General features: G+C 42.5%; 1 protein-coding gene across 2 annotated transcripts in view; it reads left to right on the forward strand.

The window, feature by feature from the left end:
- The window catches only part of Intu (inturned planar cell polarity protein), a 64,085-nt gene that overhangs the window by 39,679 nt on the left and 4,955 nt on the right, over positions 1-19,451 (forward strand). For both annotated transcript variants that reach the window (XM_021158513.2, XM_029474787.1), the window contains exons 6-13: positions 988-1,077; positions 1,651-1,728; positions 5,673-5,862; positions 9,924-9,977; positions 12,821-12,883; positions 13,834-14,055; positions 14,622-15,092; positions 16,327-16,424. In XM_021158513.2, the coding sequence (XP_021014172.1) occupies positions 988-1,077; positions 1,651-1,728; positions 5,673-5,862; positions 9,924-9,977; positions 12,821-12,883; positions 13,834-14,055; positions 14,622-15,092; positions 16,327-16,424 (1,266 nt within the window). The remainder of the gene's footprint in view (positions 1-987; positions 1,078-1,650; positions 1,729-5,672; positions 5,863-9,923; positions 9,978-12,820; positions 12,884-13,833; positions 14,056-14,621; positions 15,093-16,326; positions 16,425-19,451) is intronic.

The raw sequence follows: 19,451 nt of genomic DNA on the forward strand, positions 1-19,451 counted from the left end.
AGTGGGGGGCGCTATGGGGGACTTTTGGGATAGCATTGGAAATGTAATTGAGGAAAATATGTAATAAAAATATTAAAAATCAAAAAAAAAAGAGGCTAATGTTTGCCTAAAAGTGTATGTACCTTTACACTTTAACATAAAACAATGGTCTGTTTGAAAAAAAATCTTTTCAATAGTTCATATTTCAGGTAGCACACACGTGTGTTCTCTATGGTTCCAGAGTTGGTTATTGTATTTCTTTTGAGAAGTTATCTAAGTGTTTGTAGCTGTGTGAAGAATAATTAAGAATACATTGCCCATGCATGAACTTGCATACCCACAGCCTCTGACAGAAGAGCTCCCCCGGTAGTCATCACATAGTGTACAGGTGCTCTGTCCAGGAGTTTCCGTGAGCACCTATGTGCGTAGGACTCAAGTTCCATCACTGCTTCTAATTCGTATCTCATACTGGGCTGTCATTCTCCAGGTGCAATCACTGTTCTGATCTCTGTGTAATCTCCTTAGTGATTGTGTCCATACATGGGCAATCCCAAAGGGTCTGAGCTAGGATGCAGAGTCTTTTAAAAAATATCATAAACTGTGTGTCGCCACTTCATGTCAACAAAACATTTCACACATACCCAAGTTTCAGACAGGGTCTCACTCTGTAGCCCTGCTGGCCTGGGACTCACTATGTCACTCAAACTATGTCACTTCAAACTCATAGCAATCCTTCCGCCGAAACCTCCTGAAAGCCAGGATTGTAGACATGTACTGATTCTCCTTTGTGTGTCTTGGGGGTTTGGAGATAATCCCAAATGTATTCTTGTTGTTACAAACCCCTGCCTTTTCTGTGTGGCAGTTAGGTATGTGGCAAGAAATTTGCTTATTAAGCAATTCAGTTCTTAAATTATACCATGTGTAACCTTTTAAGGATATTTTTATAACTCCATAACAGTTAAAGATATTCTAACCACATCTTGAGTTTGAATTTGTGTTTTTTCTTAGCTCATCCCTCCATTTAAATGGGAAACAAATTCATGTTGCTTACTTGAAAGAGTCTGACAAGTTGCTGTTAATTGGCCTGCCTGCTGAAGAGTGAGTTGGGATCTTTTTGTTTCCCTTTAAACAACATTTCTGAAACTATGGCAACAACAAAAAAAGTAAAATAATGGAAACAAGGTTTGTCTCATTACAATCATGGCCTTTTGTCAAAAAGCAAACTCCTTGTGATGGTTCATGATCCCAAGGCGCTGCCCTGGGGCTGTGTTATTACCTGTATCTGTGGGATGGTCAGTATTGACAACACAGAGGTTGGGGTGTATTCTTCCACTCAGACTTCACAAGAATTTGCTTTGAATTTAGTGAGCCGCCATTTTATTCACGCTGGAGAATATGGGGGTCAAGGCTCAGCACAGGGTACTTTTCCCAGATGTTCGATATCTTTGGTAAAACAGTGACTCTGCAATGCCAAAGTGGCTGCCTACCTCCGGGTGACCTCACTAGTGGGGTAAGCACCCTTTACAGCCCTGCCCACAGCTGACTAAACCCGACAAATATATATGCAGAAAGACATCTTGCTTCTTTGCGGGTTGGTGTCATCAGATCATGTCATTAACGAGTTAACTCTTTTTTTGTTTTTTGTTTTTTGTTTTGTTTTGTTTTTTTAAGAGTTCCTCTTCCCCAGTTAAGGAACATGATAGAAGATGTGGCCCAAACCCTAAAGTTCATGTATGGTTCTTTAGACAGGTGAGTGTTTCTCTGGAATCTATGTCATGCTCGGTGTCTCCTGTGTCTTCCTCTGTGTCAGGCAGTGCTTCTTGCTTGAGAAGCAGGCACTTTGGTTTACTCCTTGCCTGTGACAGTTTCCTCAGGTTTTCTTTCTTTTTAAATTTTTATTTAATTCAACTACGAATTAATTTTTGAAACAGGATCTTTCTGTGTGGCTCAGACTGGCCTGAGCCTTGCTCTGTAGCCTGGGGCAGTCAGAGCTTATGACTGCTGTCTGAGCCTTCAGGAGCTGGGGCAGCAGGTATGAACAGCCACACCTGGATCTTAGTGAACCCATGATGCTCTTTCTCCTTCCACGTTACATCCCGTAATGTGCCATGAAGAAACGCATATAAACTGCTAGTTAGTGCAGGACCTAGTGATTACAACAAGTCCTATGTTACGATGTATAGTAACCAGTACATACTGGTCCTTTTGTTTAGAGGCAAATAGACATGCTGTGCATGTCTGTGTAGCATATAGACAAGAGTAAGATTTTAAGTAAATATTTGTGTTTTCTTTGCTATCATACTGCCCCAAAAGGTTCCTTTATTCAAAAAATTGAATCAACAATGTGCATTTAGCCTAGGCATAGTGGCTCACATCTGTAAACTCAGAATTTATGAGTCTGAGGCAGGAGGATGACTAAGTTCATGGCTGACCTAGGCTACATAAGTAGTTTTCTGGCGAGTCTAAGTTATAGACCTTGTCTCAAAAAACAAAATAAACAAAGCACAGTTAACAGGAATCAGACACATAGTATAGAATGTTAAGATGCTGTGTGCATTCCTTCATGTAGTCTCTGTAAAACATGAACATGTGTTCCATTTCATGCTTATGTTCTGCTTCTCTTTTGTTGTAAGTTTGTAGTCATGTTCAATCTTCATGACCCTCTGTCACCTCCCCCTACCACTGCTACCACTGAAACCCTCTTTCCTCCCAGCAAGCCCCTCCTACTTAGATGTCTTTCGTGTGACCCACTGAGTTTATTTAGGGTTATTCACTCAAGCTCAAGTGTTGTCAGGAAGTGTTTACTAGAGCACTCGAAACTAGAGCAGTGACTGCTCCACTGAGGCAGCCATCTCCTGCTATGGTTCCTCGGGGCCCCGCCCCATCCATGACGAAATGCCTACAGGTGCAATCTTGTACGGGCCTTGTGCAGATGACCTTAACTGTAGTGAGTTCAGCGTGCAAAGGCCCTGCTGGATCCAGAGGACATCTCTGTGCTGTGACCCATCCTGCACCTCTGAAGAAGGCAAGACACCTTCTCCTGAGCCATGGAGGGGATGATATAGATGTCCTATAGGGTCAAGTGCTCACTGTTGCTCATTCTTGGTGCTGTGGCCTGTTGTTGTGCTTTTGATTTCTAGCCTTATAATGTGATACATATTTCTTGATTTGAAGGGGAAAATTGAGGTAACCGGTAACCATTTGAATGTACAGAACTGTGCCTAGCAAACATTTTTCTCCAGTGGGATCTCTGCAGATTCTAGTGCCTCTGCGGATGAAGTGACACCTCTGCTCTGAGCACCAGGGTATACCCGTACAGAAACTGAAAGATAACTTATGCATTTTTCCAAACATGGTGGTATCTCTCTCTGGTTTTCTATGAGGACAGTTTAGTGGGGCTGTGCTCAAGGTATCAGGGATGAACTTCTGTGATCATGTTAATCTGGAGAGATCATTATTTTATATCACGTTCTCTGATGGAGGAACCTGTGAGGAGTCACACCCCCCAGACTTGATGACATGCCAGGAACTTCTAAATAAATGAGGTGCAAAAGGCCAGTCATCCAAACACAGCGCCTTTCGCCTTGACTGGTATGATTTAATCAATGAGGAGTGAGGCCGTGGTATTAATTGCCTTTTTAATGTTCTGTTAGAGTAGCAAACTTGGCTGTATTGTGCCCTAGTTGAGGTGTTTGCACGAACCGAGAGATATCAAGGATCACTTTTCTGTGATGGATTTCATACATGCAGCAAACTGCTGAAGCAGTCGTGTGGTCCACAGAGTAGGTGAAGGGCAGAGGGACCCAGTTTCTCTGCACTTTACCTTCTATTGATATGAAAGTTTCTCTGGAGTAGCAGCAACTTTATTTAATTTTGCCTTGTTTAAACAGGAAATTAAGAAAATAAATGGGGGGGCTGCTGAGATGGCTCAGTGGGTAAGAGCACCCGACTGCTCTTCCGAAGGTCCAGAGTTCAAATCCCAGCAACCACATGGTGGCTCACAACCATCCGCAACGAGATCTGGCGCCCTCTTCTGGAGTGTCTGAAGACAGCTACAGTGTACTTGCATATAATAAATAAATAAATCTTAAAAAAAAAAAGGTAGCTGCATGGTGGTGGCTTAAAAAAAAAAAAAAGAAAATAAATGGGAATATGCTTGTGTTCTTTAAGAAGCACACGGGTGTAAGCAGTTACTAATAGACATTTTGTAACAATTCTTAATTAAGCTTTTTTATATAAAAATATTTCAAAAAGGTATTTCAGAGGTCCAAAGGCTTAATGATCATTTTGAAGGTGTGAGCAAGCTCCTATTAGCATTATGATTGAGTTAAAGCTCTATCTCCTCTCTCTGTTCCCCAGCTGTCTACAGTGCCTGTTCACTGTAGAAAATGGTATTCCCCATTTTCCTGCCCAACAGCTGCTGCATGGTAGTAGCTGTTTCTGGGTCTCTGTCTCTATTCCTGCTCCATTAATTAATTTCCATAAAGCAGTTAGAATGACCAGCACTACTACCTGGGTCCCACCTACCTGCCTGTCTGGTAGAATCTCAAACCACACCCTGCTTTGGCAACAATTGTCCACCACAGGCTCTGCCCTCTTCCCTTCTGCTGGGTCTTCTTCATACAGAGATGTTAACTTAAATGGCCTATTTTCAGAGTGTTTCTTAATCATTTACTCTAGAACAGCAAGCTGACTGGGTGCGAAGTTACATGCTTAAAGTCGCAGCTCTTTGGGAAGCTGAAGGGACGTGTAATCTCACAAGTTCAGGCAGATCCTCTCTATAAAATAAAAACATGAATAAAACACCTGACCTCCCATCCAGCCACCCGTCACCTCCTTGCCTTCCTCGTCAGCCTGTGTGCTCAGTGGGCGTTCATTGTCTTTTGTCTGATTCTATTGCTGTACTCCTGGCAAAGAGAACGTGGCTGGAACAAAGTAGGCACTTAAATATTTGCAGGATGAGTCAGTGAATGTTTCTCCGGCAAGATACAAGCCAGCAGCCATGGTGTCATCTCCTGAGCTGGTCCAAAGAAGAATCGTGCTTAACGCTGGGCTGCACTTGCACGGCTAAATCAGCTATTTAATCTCTCCATTCCCCTCTGTCTGTCTCTCTGTATTCCTTCCTTTTTCCTTCCCTTCCTCCCTCCAATGCTGGGGCCTCAATTGAGGAGAAAATAACTTGGCTCCGAATTTTGTATTTCCCCCATAGTCATAATAAGCACCATAAGAAGTTGTGTGTAGTGAACCCTAGGTGTTTTGAAGGGGAGTTGGATCATATTAACCCCAGCTTTAGCTTGGAAACCAAACTTCAGAGAGAGGCCTGTTGATTTTGGCCATATGAGAGTTGCCTAGTAAGAACAGTTCAAAGCCAAATCTCTTGTACTGCAGAGTGCAGAATCTCTTTCGTACCCTCCATTTCCTGGAAGACACTGGGAGTTGTAAATGGTTGGGAGAAAGAGAGGAGGAAGGAAGTGGGACTTTGGCCCCTTTTCTTGTGTGCATGGCCCTGTGTGTCGGCCCAGCAGTTCTTCCCTGGTGTAGCCCTCCTTCAGTCACCCCACAGCAGTAGCGGTAACTACAGGAATAGGAACAGGAGGAGAGCATCCGTGCTGGGGCAGAGCCGGTCCCCTGAGCTAGGGCAGGCCATGCACCTCTCACCAGCTTGGGCTCACGTCCAGCTCCTGCTTCTCCAGCGCCTTCTGCCAGGTTGAGAACGCACCTCGTCTGGATCATTTCTTCAGTTTGTTCTTCGAACGAGCTCTTCGGCCCGGCAAGTTACATCTCAGCAGCAGCCCCAGCGCCCAGCAGTACGCCGCAGCCAGTGCCGTGCTTTTGGACAACCTCCCGGGAGTCCGTTGGCTCGTACTTCCACAGGAACTCAAGGTAACTTAGGGGTCCCAAATAAGCATCAGAGCCACGCACCTTATCCTAAGCCTGGAGCATTCTGTTTTCCTTTGTAAAATAATTTTTTAAACTTATACTTGGGGCAGCCCAACCACCATGGTATGTGCAGGTCAGAGGATAGGGTAGTGTGCTTGGTTACCTCCCCCACCTCTGACGAGGTTCCAGGACTGAGCTGGCCCTCTTCTCCCTTTCTCTTTAGGGTGTGTGTGTGTGTGTGTGTGTGTGTGTGTGCGTGTGCGTGTGCGTGTGCGTGCGCGTGCGTGTGCGTGTGCCTGTGCCTGTGCGTGTGCGTGTGTGTGTGTGTGTGTGCTCGCGCGCGCACTCGTGCATTTCAGGATTATAGGTGATAACTGAAGAACCTGCTGAAGTAGGAGGTCCAGCAAATGATCCTTAAAAATAGAAATTGGTTCTTTCATCCTATTTTATATTTAAACTTTCCAAACTCAGAATTCTTGTCAGAAATCTAAGCTGAACAGCTCACTTGGCAATTTTGTGGCTCTGATTTTATAACACAAGGTCATCTTTTGTTTCTGTCCAGATGAAAGCTGTGGGTGTTCCCTTCCTTGATACTAGTAAAAGACTGTGGCTAACCAAATCCTGTGGTGATCTGCATTCACCTCCTTAACATAATCCTTAAGAACACAAGGGCCGGGAGAACAAATAATTCTTTGTTTTGTTTTTGACTCTGAGGTTGAACCCTCAGCCTCTTACATCCAGAAATCATGTCCTACCATTGAGCCACATCTCTAGTTCCTCTCTATGAACATACATGTTTAGGTTTTGGTCTGTTCCATATGCAGCTAACCAACAGGGCTTCACAATGTTTAGGTGTTTTCAGTATGACTTCATGACTATCTACCACATGTAACTTTACACCACTGACAAGACCATTTCAGAAACCTTTAGTGTGGCCCACCATTTAATCCCTTTACTTATAGCATTTTCTCAATATTAAATGAGGTGACATTGTATGGTCACCTCTCTGGCCATGAAAACACCCAAGATTCTATTCTTCATGAAGTCCCTCAGCATATACCCAAGTGACCGACAGTTTACTATTAATCACTTAAGTCATATGTGGAGATGGGAAAGCACTCGCCGGTGAAGTGGGCAAGGGCTCACTGGGACCACAGTCTCAGCTGTGAGGCTCCATTACATGGCTCTTAGTTGAAGTTGGGGTGTCAGCTCATATATACAGGACACTTTACCTGCTGGTCTTTTATTTTGTCCTTGGTCTTGTGAGTTGACAGTCTCAGACTAAAATGACCATCTTCTTTTCTTTTTCTTGTCCTAGAACCTGATCCTAGGCGTCCATACCTGCTGGCCAAGCATTCTGCCACTGAGCTATATCCCTAATCTCATTTTCTTAAATCACATCAAACTTAAAAGTTTCAGGCATGCCACTTGGCTGTAGTACAGCCACTTTAAGGTGACCCCCGACCCCCTTATAAAGGGGTGGGCTTATAGCTTTCCAGCATATGAGACCCAGACTATGGATGTCTTACTTGGCTTTGACAATGACTTTTCTAACTGCTGGCCTGGCTACCTCCCTGAGATGTGCCCCAGCCACTTGCTCTTTCTCCTGGCCTCGGGCTCACGGTTTATCTCCCCTCAGGCAGCTTCCTCCTCTCCCTTCATTCTTTCTCTTCTCTCTCTTCTCATCTGTCACTCCCTGTCCCTCCTCCCTTACCAGCCTCTAATCCCTCCAGTAATTGGGTGTAGCCAATTTTATTTAACCAGTAGTTTTAAATCTAGGAGCAAGGTTTGCATGTAAATGTGAGATGTGACTCTAGGCCCAGACTGCCTACAGAACTTAGCATTGCAATACACAGCAACAGACCAGACCTCAATGGCTGGCCTCGGCAGTGCTTTCGTGAGAAAACACACTTTGTGACATGGGAAGTGACTAGATAATGTTGCCTTTAAGGTAGAAGGACCCTGACTCCAAAGCCTATCTCACACCCACTGTGAGTCTTTTAACCCAGGAGAGGTACAAGCCCCCCAGATCCCTTTATAATGGGAAGGTACCAGTGAGAGCTGACCTTCTGGCCACGAGTCACCCCAGACTCTTGCCCCTGTCTCATAACTGGTTCTTCCTTAGGAACTCCATCTCAGCTTACCTCTCCCCTCAGCTGGGACAGGCCAACTAGCTAGCATGAGCTGGAGTTGGGCATTTCCCTCCTCCTACATAGGAGGTTACACTGTCTGCTTCTGCACTGAGGAAGGCTATTGCTGACTGTGTTCAGCCCCAGTTCTGCCACATTCCACGGGGTTGTTCTGTAGTTAACTAGCTTCTCCATGGGACAGGCTTAGTTATAGAAAGCCCAGTGCTCTAGAGTATGGCTCCCTGGTTCCCTTTCTTTCCTAGTGTTTCCTAGAGTCACAAGGGCATTCACTATGGCAACCTGGTTAGGCTCCTGGTGAGAAAACTCACAAAAGCTTGGGGGACCCAATGGCCTGGGTTTCTATGAGTTTTCAACTATGGAAATTACCCACCCACAAGGAGCCTCTGGCAGCTTGCCAGCTACTGTGCAGGTTTTCCTAAGCCCTGACTGCAGCTGTGAGTGTCTGTCTGGTCTTGGAGACAGCAGTTTGCTGCATTCTTGCCCATCTTCCAGACACAGAAGAGTTGCTTGTGTATTCTGTTGAGCCTTTGACCTGTTTGGGCTGAGCACCTACGGCAGGCTTTCTGCACCTGTGACCAGGAACCAGAAGCTTCAAAGCTTTTGTGTTTTACCAAAAAGCTCAGAGAATTTTTTCTTCTTTTCTTTGAGATTCTTCACTGTCTTAGATTAGTCGCTTTTATTCACAATCTATCTTCTAATGAAAATAGTAGGGAATTTAATCCCACTAAATAACTCAGGTTTAAAAAGTAGTAGTGAGGCAGATTGGCGAATGTTCAGTGGAAGTATTTGGTTTTAATTTGGAAACAATTTGTTTTGTGTTTAGGGTTTGATGGGGTCTCCCTTTGGTTTTCTTCCCCAGGTGTTTGAGAACTTTCGGTCATGCTTTTCTTGGGCACACTGGCATTGTTAGAGGGACAGTGTTTCACCTATTTTAATAGAAACAGTTTATTAGCCTCATATCAGCCCAGAGACTACGTAGAGCAAAATTCAAAAATCACAAGTACTTGATCTCTTTGACAGTTTTTCTCAAGGTGCAGGGTTCTCACCAAACACGAGAACACAAAGTGCTTGCTAGATGCAGGAAGACGTGGGTCACAAATGAGTAGTAAGTCACACTGTGTGAACGCATTGAAAGGCATGGCTAATCGCTCAGGAGCTTTAGGCTGTCAGAACAACGCAGTGTGAGACAGCCCCACAGAGAATGCCTTAGCCTAGGAGGGAACGAGGGTGGGGGCAGAAAACAGGGGATCCTTATTTGCACATCGTGTATATGTACGTATTTAAGTAACTATTTTTGTATGTATACATATTTATGTATTACAGGTTAATTTTACTCTGTTTTTAAGTTGTGGATGCTTTAAGGAAAAGTTCCAGCAATTTCCACAGAAACAAAAGCCAAATTCTATGTAAAGATTTTTGTCTAATAACTCTGTGGGGAAGTTCAACTCTGCCAGATCCCAGGAGAACTCCTGCCTTGATGTTTTAATCTGAATAACGATTGGCAATGCTTTTATTCAAAACATTGTTTCCAGGAGAGAGACAGGGAAGAATGTTGGTATTTTCCAAGAATCGAAAAATACACAGGAAATGGAAAAGCGACCTAAAATAGGTTAGCCACGATGATAGCAGTTTTTCATTTTGCTTTAAGAAGTTTAACACGTTAAAAAAAATTAACTTAAAATAAAAAAGTGGTTTTTTAATCTCATTAATTATTTTGTGTTGATCACTAGGTTTTTAACATTTTGCAGTAACTTTTAATAAAAAAATACACATATGTTAAATAAGTTACTATTTTATATTGCAGAGCTTAAAAATAGCACGTTGCCTTTTGAGATATTTCTTAAGTGTTGTGACAGAGGAGAATGCTTGTTTAATCCTCCAGGCAGTTCAGGGCCCCTTCTTGTGTTCTCATAGGTGGAACTGGACACAGCACTGAGTGACCTTGAGGCCGCTGACTTCGAAGAACTGGTAAGAGGAAGGGGATTTCCACTGAGGCACAGCTTTGAACTCCAGTTTGTAGTCAGTCATTCTGAGTGATTGACAAGTGGACTTAGAGAATGCAGCCTCTGGCCTGACAATAGCAAATGCCTACTTGCCCCAGGGCTTTGTATTCAGCAGCAGACATTGGCTGCACAGTGACTGCCTAACAAGTGCTGGGGCTTCATGAGGACAGAGATGGAGATGGTTTGATGACTTGAGTACGCTGTAGGTATGAACTTGACTTAGCCCTGGAAGGACTTTTTAAACTTCTAGTTCCTTGGCCCCCCAATGAAAAGACCAGCAGGTAAGTTATCAATAAACAGTAGTTATCAGTGACACTCAAGCCACCAAACAACAGCCACCAAAAGGGTCTAGGTTCTTCAAGGTGACCACACCACATAGAGATGACAGAAAGACAACAGGCAGCACATTGCCTGTACTTGCCTTGGCTTCTTTATCTGTTGCTATGATGAAATACTCTGACAAGAGAGAGTTTATTCTAGCTCAGGGATCAGGTTGCAGCCTGTCATGGAGGGGAGTCCCAACAGCAGGAGCCTTGGGGGCTGGCTGCACTGTGAGCCAGTCAGATGGCCAAGTAGAGCATGTATGCATGCAGGACTCAGCCCGCTCTCTATGTGGTCCTCCAACCCTTCGAAGGGAGTGGTCCTGTTATGATGGGTCCCTCCATATGTCAGTTAAGATACACCAGAAAATCTCCCCGAACATGCCTGGAAGTTCACCTCGCACACAATTTAGATCCCTAAGTTGACAGTGAAACTGTTCACAGTGTGGATGTGCAGAAACCACCCATGACATGCTTGGATGAGGCATTAGCTCATCTAACAGAATTAAGTAAAGGGCAGATCAAGACTGTCAGTGGAAGGGAAGGGATAATCAGTCAAACCCAGACTGGGGAACATGGGAGAGTTTCTCTCTATAACAAATAAATCAGAGAAAGATGGAGGGAGGCAGAGGCAAGAAGAAAAAAATCCTGAAAGAGACAACCATGTGACCCAACTTCAGTGTGCAGTCCTCCTTGGCTTCTCATCAAACACGTTTGTTAAAAATATCCATGAGGCAGGGCATGGTGCCTTATTAATCCCAGCACTAAGGAGGCAGAGACAGTTGAATCTCAAGTTCAAGACTGACCTGGGTTACACAGTGAGCCCTGTCTCTAAGTAATAAATATATAAGTAGACATCTGTGAGACAGTTAAGGAAATGTAGTGCTAATGGCTATAGATAAGACAAGAATAAATCTTTATATATATTCTGTTGTAGAGCACTTTTTTGTTTTGTTTTTTTAAGACAGGGTTTCTGTTTCTCTGTGTAGCTCTGGCTGTACTATAACTTACTCTGTAGACCAGGCTAGCCTCAAATTCAGAGATATTTTCCTGTCTATGCCTCCCAAGTGCTGATATTAAAAGTGTGTGCTACTATTGCTTAGCCAAGTACATAATTTTTAAATTATTTTATGTGTATGCATGTATCTGAGTGTATATCCGTGTACCATGTACATATTTGATCCCATAGAGACCAAAAAAGGGCATAGGATCCCCTGGAATTGGGGTTGTAGGTGGTTGTGCTCCAATTGTGTTGAGAACTGAACCTGGGTCCTCTACAAGAGCAGTAAGCTCTCTTGACCACTGAGCCATATCTCCAGCCCCTTAGAGTACACTCTGAAGTTGCTTACAGAACAAGAGTGTCTTGGATTAGTTAGAAATAATTTAATAAGAGAGGGGGAAAGTGCAAGATATGAGGAAACAATATGAGCCCACACTTACCTAGTCAAGCTCAAGCAGTGACAGACACAAAGGGGCTGATGACACTGTTCTCTATCATCCAACTTGCAGTGATCCTGCATCAGCCTCCTGAGCTCTGCTTACAGACATGTGCCACCATGCCCTGCTCTGCTCAGTCCTCTTACTGCTAAATAGCAGTGCATAAGGATGTAACAGTTTCAGAGATACTTGGGTTGTTTCTGATTTTCTTTTTCATTCTCTCTTCATTCAGTATAAAATTAGAAGATGCATGTTATAGGAAGAAACAAAGACAAATATTTCTCTTCATCCTTTTCCACTGGCATCCCAGGCGTAAATCCTCTCAGAGTTTGGGATGGACATTTCTAGACTTCTATATTCTTCCATTCCTACACAAAACCCTGCATGTATAGTCATGCATATTGCATGTAGCTGTGGGAAGGTGCACACCATTCAGCTGTGCTGGAACTTCCATTTTCCTCAGCCTGTTACTTGTACGCCTGCACTGTTCTAAGGCCTGTGCCATTCTCTGGCATGATGTCACACTGAGCTGGTCATCCCTCCGTCATTGAAGGTAGTGCTAGCTGTAATTTCTCTGTATTCCAAATAATTCACTTTCGATCTTCACAAAAATGTCATGATTCGCTCGGTCATCTTGTAGATCCCCGGAAGGGGGATTACTCAAGTAGTATGTGTGTTCAGATTGTTTTTGAATACCGCTCACTCCCCCACAAACAGGGTATGCTGATTTGTGCTTTCAAAAGTAGTGCATGGTAATATCAGATATTGTGGGTTATAATAGGAGCTTTCCTGTCACAACAGAATTACTTTCAAAGTCCCTCATGAAATAGCAAATGCTGTGTGTTCTACTATGTTGTGGGACCACAGATAAAGCTGTCGGACAAGTAAACACACAGGCCTTTCACCTCTGATGAAAGGTACCGTATCAAGTTGTTTCTAATGAATATAATCTTTACTTCAACTATTGCAGCTCAAATAGAATATATTTTATCTTCTGCATAAAATGAATAAATAAGTACTAATTATAAATCAACTGTGAATTTCCCCCCAGTCTGAGGATTACTATGACATGAGACGGCTGTATACAATTTTGGGTTCTTCTCTGTTTTACAAGGTAAGTTGACGCTTAAAAGATTTATCAATATCCAACAGCTATATTCATAGACCTAAAGTAGATTTTCTTAAACTTTTATACGCATGGAAGAAATATTGCCGCTTTGCAGGCAAGACTGTGATCTGGAAATAAAACCCCAGAGATATAGAAATTCAGTAACTTTCCATGTTTTACTGTATGCTAAGGCATTTCCAAGTGTGCAGAAATGAAAGGGCACTTAAAAGAAGAAGATATATAAAACAGAAGAGTAGAATGTTCTTTTCTTCAGAATTTTAAAAATGACATTTAGTGTGTGTATACATGTGAGTCACAGACATATGTGAAGGCCAAGGGCAACTTGAAGAAATTGTTCTCTCCTTCTACAGTGTGGGGCTCCTGGGATCAAACTCAGGTCCTCAGGTTTGGTGACCAGTTCCTGCCAAGCTGTCTCCAGCAATATATTGTTAATGTCCTTTTGCAGTAGTGTTCTTGCTCTTTTTAACCTCTTCTTCAGAAGTGAAATACATCGCATCTTGTAGCATTGAGTAACTACTTCCATTAAAGGAATCTAAGACAGTTAAGTATTTCACTTAAAAATATCATTAAAAAACAGTATACAACATATTTAACAGAGTCGGATGATCCAGGCGGCACACAGAAAAAAATGTCTCTGCTGACCTTGACCCCGCTTCTCTTTCTAGTTCTAGTCTAACCAAACATTCAAGATAATCAATCCTACTTGAGGTGATCTCGCTTTGTGCAGTAATCTGTCTGCTAAGTCCCTTCAGCTGTCAAACTTGATCTGTAGCTTGACTCAGATCAATAGCTTGGACTTCTGATAAGTCTTAGCTTAGTTGGTTTAAAACTGCATTATTTTAAGCCTATATTGAGGTGTTTATGCAACGTTTAGAAATATGAGATGGTTGTTCTAAGCTACTAGCTGACTTTGGCTCTCTGTGATTAAATCCCAGGGTTATATGGTGTGCAGCCATCTGCCTAAGGATGATGTTATTGAGATCGCTGCATACTGTCGCCAGTACTGCCTGCTGCCTTTAGCAGCAAAGCAAAGGATTGGCCAGCTGATAATATGGAGAGAGGTGTTCCCAAGACACCACCTCCAGCCCCCTTCAGACTCAGACCCCGAGGCCTTCCAGGAACCTGAAGGGAGATATTTCTTACTAATTGTCGGATTGGTGAGCTATGCACTTCCTTCTTGATTTCATTTTATATTTTTTAAACCTACTTGCTGAAGAACACAAACATGCTCACTTACAGTATGAATATGTTAATTACTTATAGTCAAGAAAATGTCAAATGCTTCTCTGCTATCTTCCTTCTGTATCTATTTAATACTCATGAAGCAATATTAGTAAAATCCAGTGTAGGCTTTTAGCAGATATCTGAAGATGTTTTGTTCCCTTTCTAGAGTGATTTTATCCTTTCGTGAAACAATACAGAGCCGAGCCGGGCATGCTAATGATCCCTGTGATCCTAGCACTTGGAAGGCTGAGGCAAGAGGATTTCGAGTTTGAGTTTGAAGGCAGCCTAGGCTGCACATAAGCCCTGTCTGAGTGAGGGTGGTGATAACGGAGGCTATTTGAAAGTTGTCTTAGGACTTCTCTGGACTAAGAGAAATGATTGAGAGATTTTCAGAACTCACGAGTATTTGCAAATACCCATGTCTTTAGTATTTACAAGCATATACATGCACACAGTATTAAATAGTTTCAACTGAACATGTACCAATCTTCCTTTACAGCGACATTATATGTTGTGCGTGCTGTTAGAAGCTGGAGGCTGTGCATCTAAAGCTAATGGGAACCCTGGTCCCGATTGCATCTATGTAGATCAGGTCAGAGCGACCCTTCATCAGCTGGAAGGAGTAGACTCCCGCATAGAGGAACAGCTAGCCACATCCCCAGGGCCCTGCTTGTCTTGTGCTGACTGGTTCCTTGCTGCTCCACGTGAAAAAGCAGATAGTTTGACTACTTCACCTATCCTCAGTCGGCTGCAGGGGCCTTCCAAAACAGCAGCCTCTCCAACATGCAGGAGAGCCTTTTTCAGTGACTATTCCTTCAAGGCACGGAAGCCCAGTCCCTCCAGGATCGGTGGAGGACGTGAGCCCACTGAAGGGGAAGAAAGTGCTGGTCTGAGCCCACATGCTACCCCAGATGCAGTACGGAAGCAAAGAGAATCTGAAGGCTCGGACGACAATGTGGCCTTGCTTAAGGTATGTATTCATTTGACATGTCTGCATTGTGAGAAATAACTCAGAGATTTTTATTTTTTAATTGGGAGAACATTCCTTATTTGAAATGATGGGTGCTTTCCATTAACGAAAAAGCAAAGCCTTAGAATTGAAAAGAGAAAGAAATATTGAGTGCCAAGACATAAGCCCTGTGGCATCTAGAACATTTTTTTGACAATGCTTCCAGGTAGAGAAGCTTCAGCCACATACATTGGCATACATTGGCCTTTCTTCTGCATTGTTAAGGGTGACAGAGGGCCCTAGCTGCGGGGCAGTCTTGGTGTCAGTCTGACTGACTGACTGACTGACTGACTGACTGACTGACTGACTGACAGTGTCAGTAGCCAGTAAAACATTTAACAGAAACAGATCAGAATGGGGAAGAGGAGATGCCTATTTGTAACAAGATTCTTAATCTGCATTTATGAACATGACAAACATTAAAGATGTGAATGTGAAGCAGAGAGTGTCTATCCTTGAGGTTGTGAATTCTCTTGACTTCCTCACTCCCCCCCCCCCCACACACACACACACTATAAGATACCTCCACATTTGTCAAAGTCATCACCACCCTTGGGAGCTTTGCACTTACTCCCAGGCTACGGATGTCTCTCCACACAGTTTTGAAACTTGCCATCAGGAGGATGGAGGTGATGCTAGACAAGGCAGAAGAAAGGCTGAGTCTGAATGGGCTCCAGAGCTTCTGAGTGCTGTGACGTGCACAAGCCTAACTCTCCCCTCTCCCGTATGAAAACAGTAGGATGCAGTTGGAGCCAGAACCGAATGTGTTTGTTCCATGTATGTTTGCATTCTAGTTGTAGCCTGTTATCTCACTTGGTAAAATCAGTAGGAAACAGAGATCAGGAGGATTTAAATAATTTATGTATAACCAAACTCTAATCAGCTGCCCTGAATAAGACTCAGACCACGTGACTTTGGGGAGTTCAGACAGCACAAGAGAGACAAATACACGTGTGTGTGTGTGTGTGTGTGTGTGTGTGTGTGTGTGTGTGTGTATTCAATGATGGAACTGGTGGGGAGTTTTCACTGTGGTTAACCTTGGAAACCTCCTTAGCAAAGAATAAGAGATGCAGATTTGCACTGAAAATATTTAAAGGGAGCGGCACAAAAGCAGTGCTCTTAGGTTTTAAATTTTTGAATCATTTCTGCTATGTGATCCTATTCTTAGATATAAACTGATGTACTTATCTTCCAGCTTGCTAGAAAGAAGTCAACACTTCCAAACCCGTTTCATTTGGGAACTTCGAAAAGAGAACTTTCAGAAAAAGAATTGGAAGTCTATGACGTAATGAAGTAAGGAACTTCTAGCATGCCTTTCACTTAAACGCCTTGTCTTTGAGAAAGTACAGAGATGATTCAACGTATGTAATTATAATATAGCACAGATATGAGGTCATATCTACAGTGTTTCTGTAATCTTTCACTACACATTTAGGGAAATGTGTAGTGAAAACACCAAAAGTAGTAGTTTAAAATGTGAGAGTCACTCTTTATCTCTTTCCCCCAGATAACATAATTTTTGGATGTCTACTTTTTAAATTAGTTTAAAGACTAATTTCACACTCTAGTAGATGCCTGGTTATCCTTAATCCTGTTCCTGGAAGTGATATCTGCTAATGCCTTACAGTTGAGAATGCTCACTTCTAGAGAACACAGGGCTGGCCATTTGCCCAAACTCAAGACAACTGGGCAAGACCATCCACACTTCCTGGTTCCAGCTGGTACATGCAAGAGTTCTGTGGCAAGTGCAGCCCAGCTCAGCTGCTCTCTCTGCTTATCCTGCTTTCTTCACTCACTGCTCTTCTGTGGTTCCATAGAACACATTGCACTAACTTCTTCTCCCTGTGTGTCTTGCTCTCAGAATACAGGTCCTAAAATCTGGTCCTGAGCAAACAGATCCAACTCCAGCTTGCACTAAAAAAGGAATTCTGAGGTTAAAGGAGGAAAAAAAAAAAAGACCTAAACAAAGAAGGAATGTATACATTATATAACACTTATAAAGTGTTATATAGTCAGTTTGTGTGCGTGTGCACGCTTACGCGGGTGTACTTGTGTTTGCTGATATGTGAAGCTAAAGGCTAACCTTGATTGTCATTCCTCAGGATATGCCTAGCTTGTCTTTTGAGACAAGGTCTCTCACTGCCTGGTGCTAACTAAGCATGGTAGGTAAGCTTCCCAGGGAGCGCCAGGGCTCCACCTGTCTCTGCCTCTCCACAGCTGGAGTTGCAAAGGTGCACTACCGTGCCCACTTTGTTGCGTGGGTGCTGGGATTTGAACTCTGGTCCTCATGTTTGTAAGGCACTTTATTGAGCTAAATCTTCTTCCATGTTTATTTCGTGGTTAGCTACCTAATCTGCCAGAATCTTCTTGGCTGGTGTTTAATGTTGATGTCATGTGTGGGACCAGCTGGTAAAACAATATTAGTTGCACTTAAGCAATGAAACATGTAGAATGAGAATTCACTTACACAGGAAGAGTGGGTGCATGGCCACCAGCTACTTAGTCATGGAAATATTTCCTAAGTGCAGGTGTGTTCCTACATGCAATAGTACTTGCCAAGAAGTGCTTTTTATCTGAATTTAGGGCAAAAGTATGATAACTTATTAAACTAGCGCTCTGAAAATCTAACATGTTAGATTTTGATATTCAATATTTCCATGTGTGAGTGTTTAATTTTTAATAGTTAAAACACTTTTAAACAAATAAATGTGAATCTGGCCTTTTATGATAAGCTGAACTTCCTTCGAAAACCCCAGGGTTCCATTTAGCAGTTAACTGCAAAATTTGATGTCATTTCATTACTGCCATACCATATTTTTAAAATGCATACATTGTTTTGACATTATGTCCAGTAAAAAGAAACTTTCTTTCAAGTATAATAGCTTATACAAATCCACATGTATAAATAACAGGGTTTCTTACTTTAAAAGATGCCAAACATGTATAACTCATTCATCAAAGATGTGGAGAGCTCATTTTAAGAGCATTTTATTAGATAAATGTATTGTGTGACCTACCTTTATAAATATATGACCTAAAAGATATCTTTTACAACAAGCATTTTATTCAATAGCAAAGTCACAGCCAACTCTCTATTTCAATAATCCCAGCTGCACCCCCCACCTCTGTCCCCATGATACCGTTTTTTGCATGAAGGTCCCTGCTTTTACTGCATTGGCCTCCCAACTCCTGATACTCAGCAGTGGAGAGTAAAAGTCAGGGTACAGAAAGGACATTTGGCTACAGGGTCAGGCAAACCCTCGGTGGCAGTGCATCTGAAGTCAGGCACATCCCTGTGCTGGACACTTGCCCATGGCTAAAAGGACCACAGTAACATTTAATATCATGCATGGCGATTATGGAATTGAACTAAGGTACTTTCAAACACACTCTGCGGCACATAGAAGACATCCAGGATACCTGCTATTTCTTGCCTTTGAGTTACATTTTTAACTCTTCTTCCTTCAGGGAAGCATAAACATCATAGGTTCTGCTGAGCTAGCTGAGATTAAATACAGGAGGACGGGAAAGAGATAGGAAAGAAAAGAGAAACTGAAAACAGTAAGCAAATATTGTTGAAACATGGTCCAAGAACAGAGTTGTGGGAGATTCCTGAGTACTTGTGAGAAAACTCCAAAAAGCCAAGACAAGAATCTTGTGACCTTAGCTTCTTCAAAAGCATGGAAATGTTCTTTTCATGCCCATTCCAGGTATAGCAGTTAGGAGTGAGTTTACTTCGGATTATTCATTACAACTGGCTATTATTATTTGTTTAGATGCCACTATGGAAAAACATGTTTTTGCTGCATGCGGCTTACCCGCTGCATGCAGCTTATCCTCATGAATGTACTTACTTTACTCACAGACTTCTCTTAACCATCAGAGTATAAATTGTCTGATGCTCTGAATAAAGTTGACTATTGCGTGAGACTTTTGTCAGACTCATTTTAAAGGTTCCACCTCCTTTAAACAGAATATAAGAAGAGGGTTGTAGTAGTGTAGAATGTATCAACTGTTGGCACAGCGATAGAGCTTCTAATCTAACTTTGTACTTGCTAATAATCTTATATTTCTTCAGTATCATCAGTATTGTTACCATGGCAAAGAAGTTTGCTGATGCTGATTTCAATGAGTTTAGTTTGGTGGGTGATGATACTATATGTGCCCTCCTCTAAACTCATACCATTTTATGGCCTGTTGAGATCTATGTCAAACATGAGCTCAGTTATTCATTACAAACCGTGAAAAAAAAAAAAAAAAAAAAAAAAAAAAAAAGAAGATTCAGCCAAATTGGTTGTTTAGTGAAGAGACTTTAAATTA

The sequence above is a fragment of the Mus caroli genome, chromosome 3 (genome assembly GCF_900094665.2).
Source record: "Mus caroli chromosome 3, CAROLI_EIJ_v1.1, whole genome shotgun sequence".
NCBI lineage: Eukaryota > Metazoa > Chordata > Mammalia > Rodentia > Muridae > Mus > Mus caroli.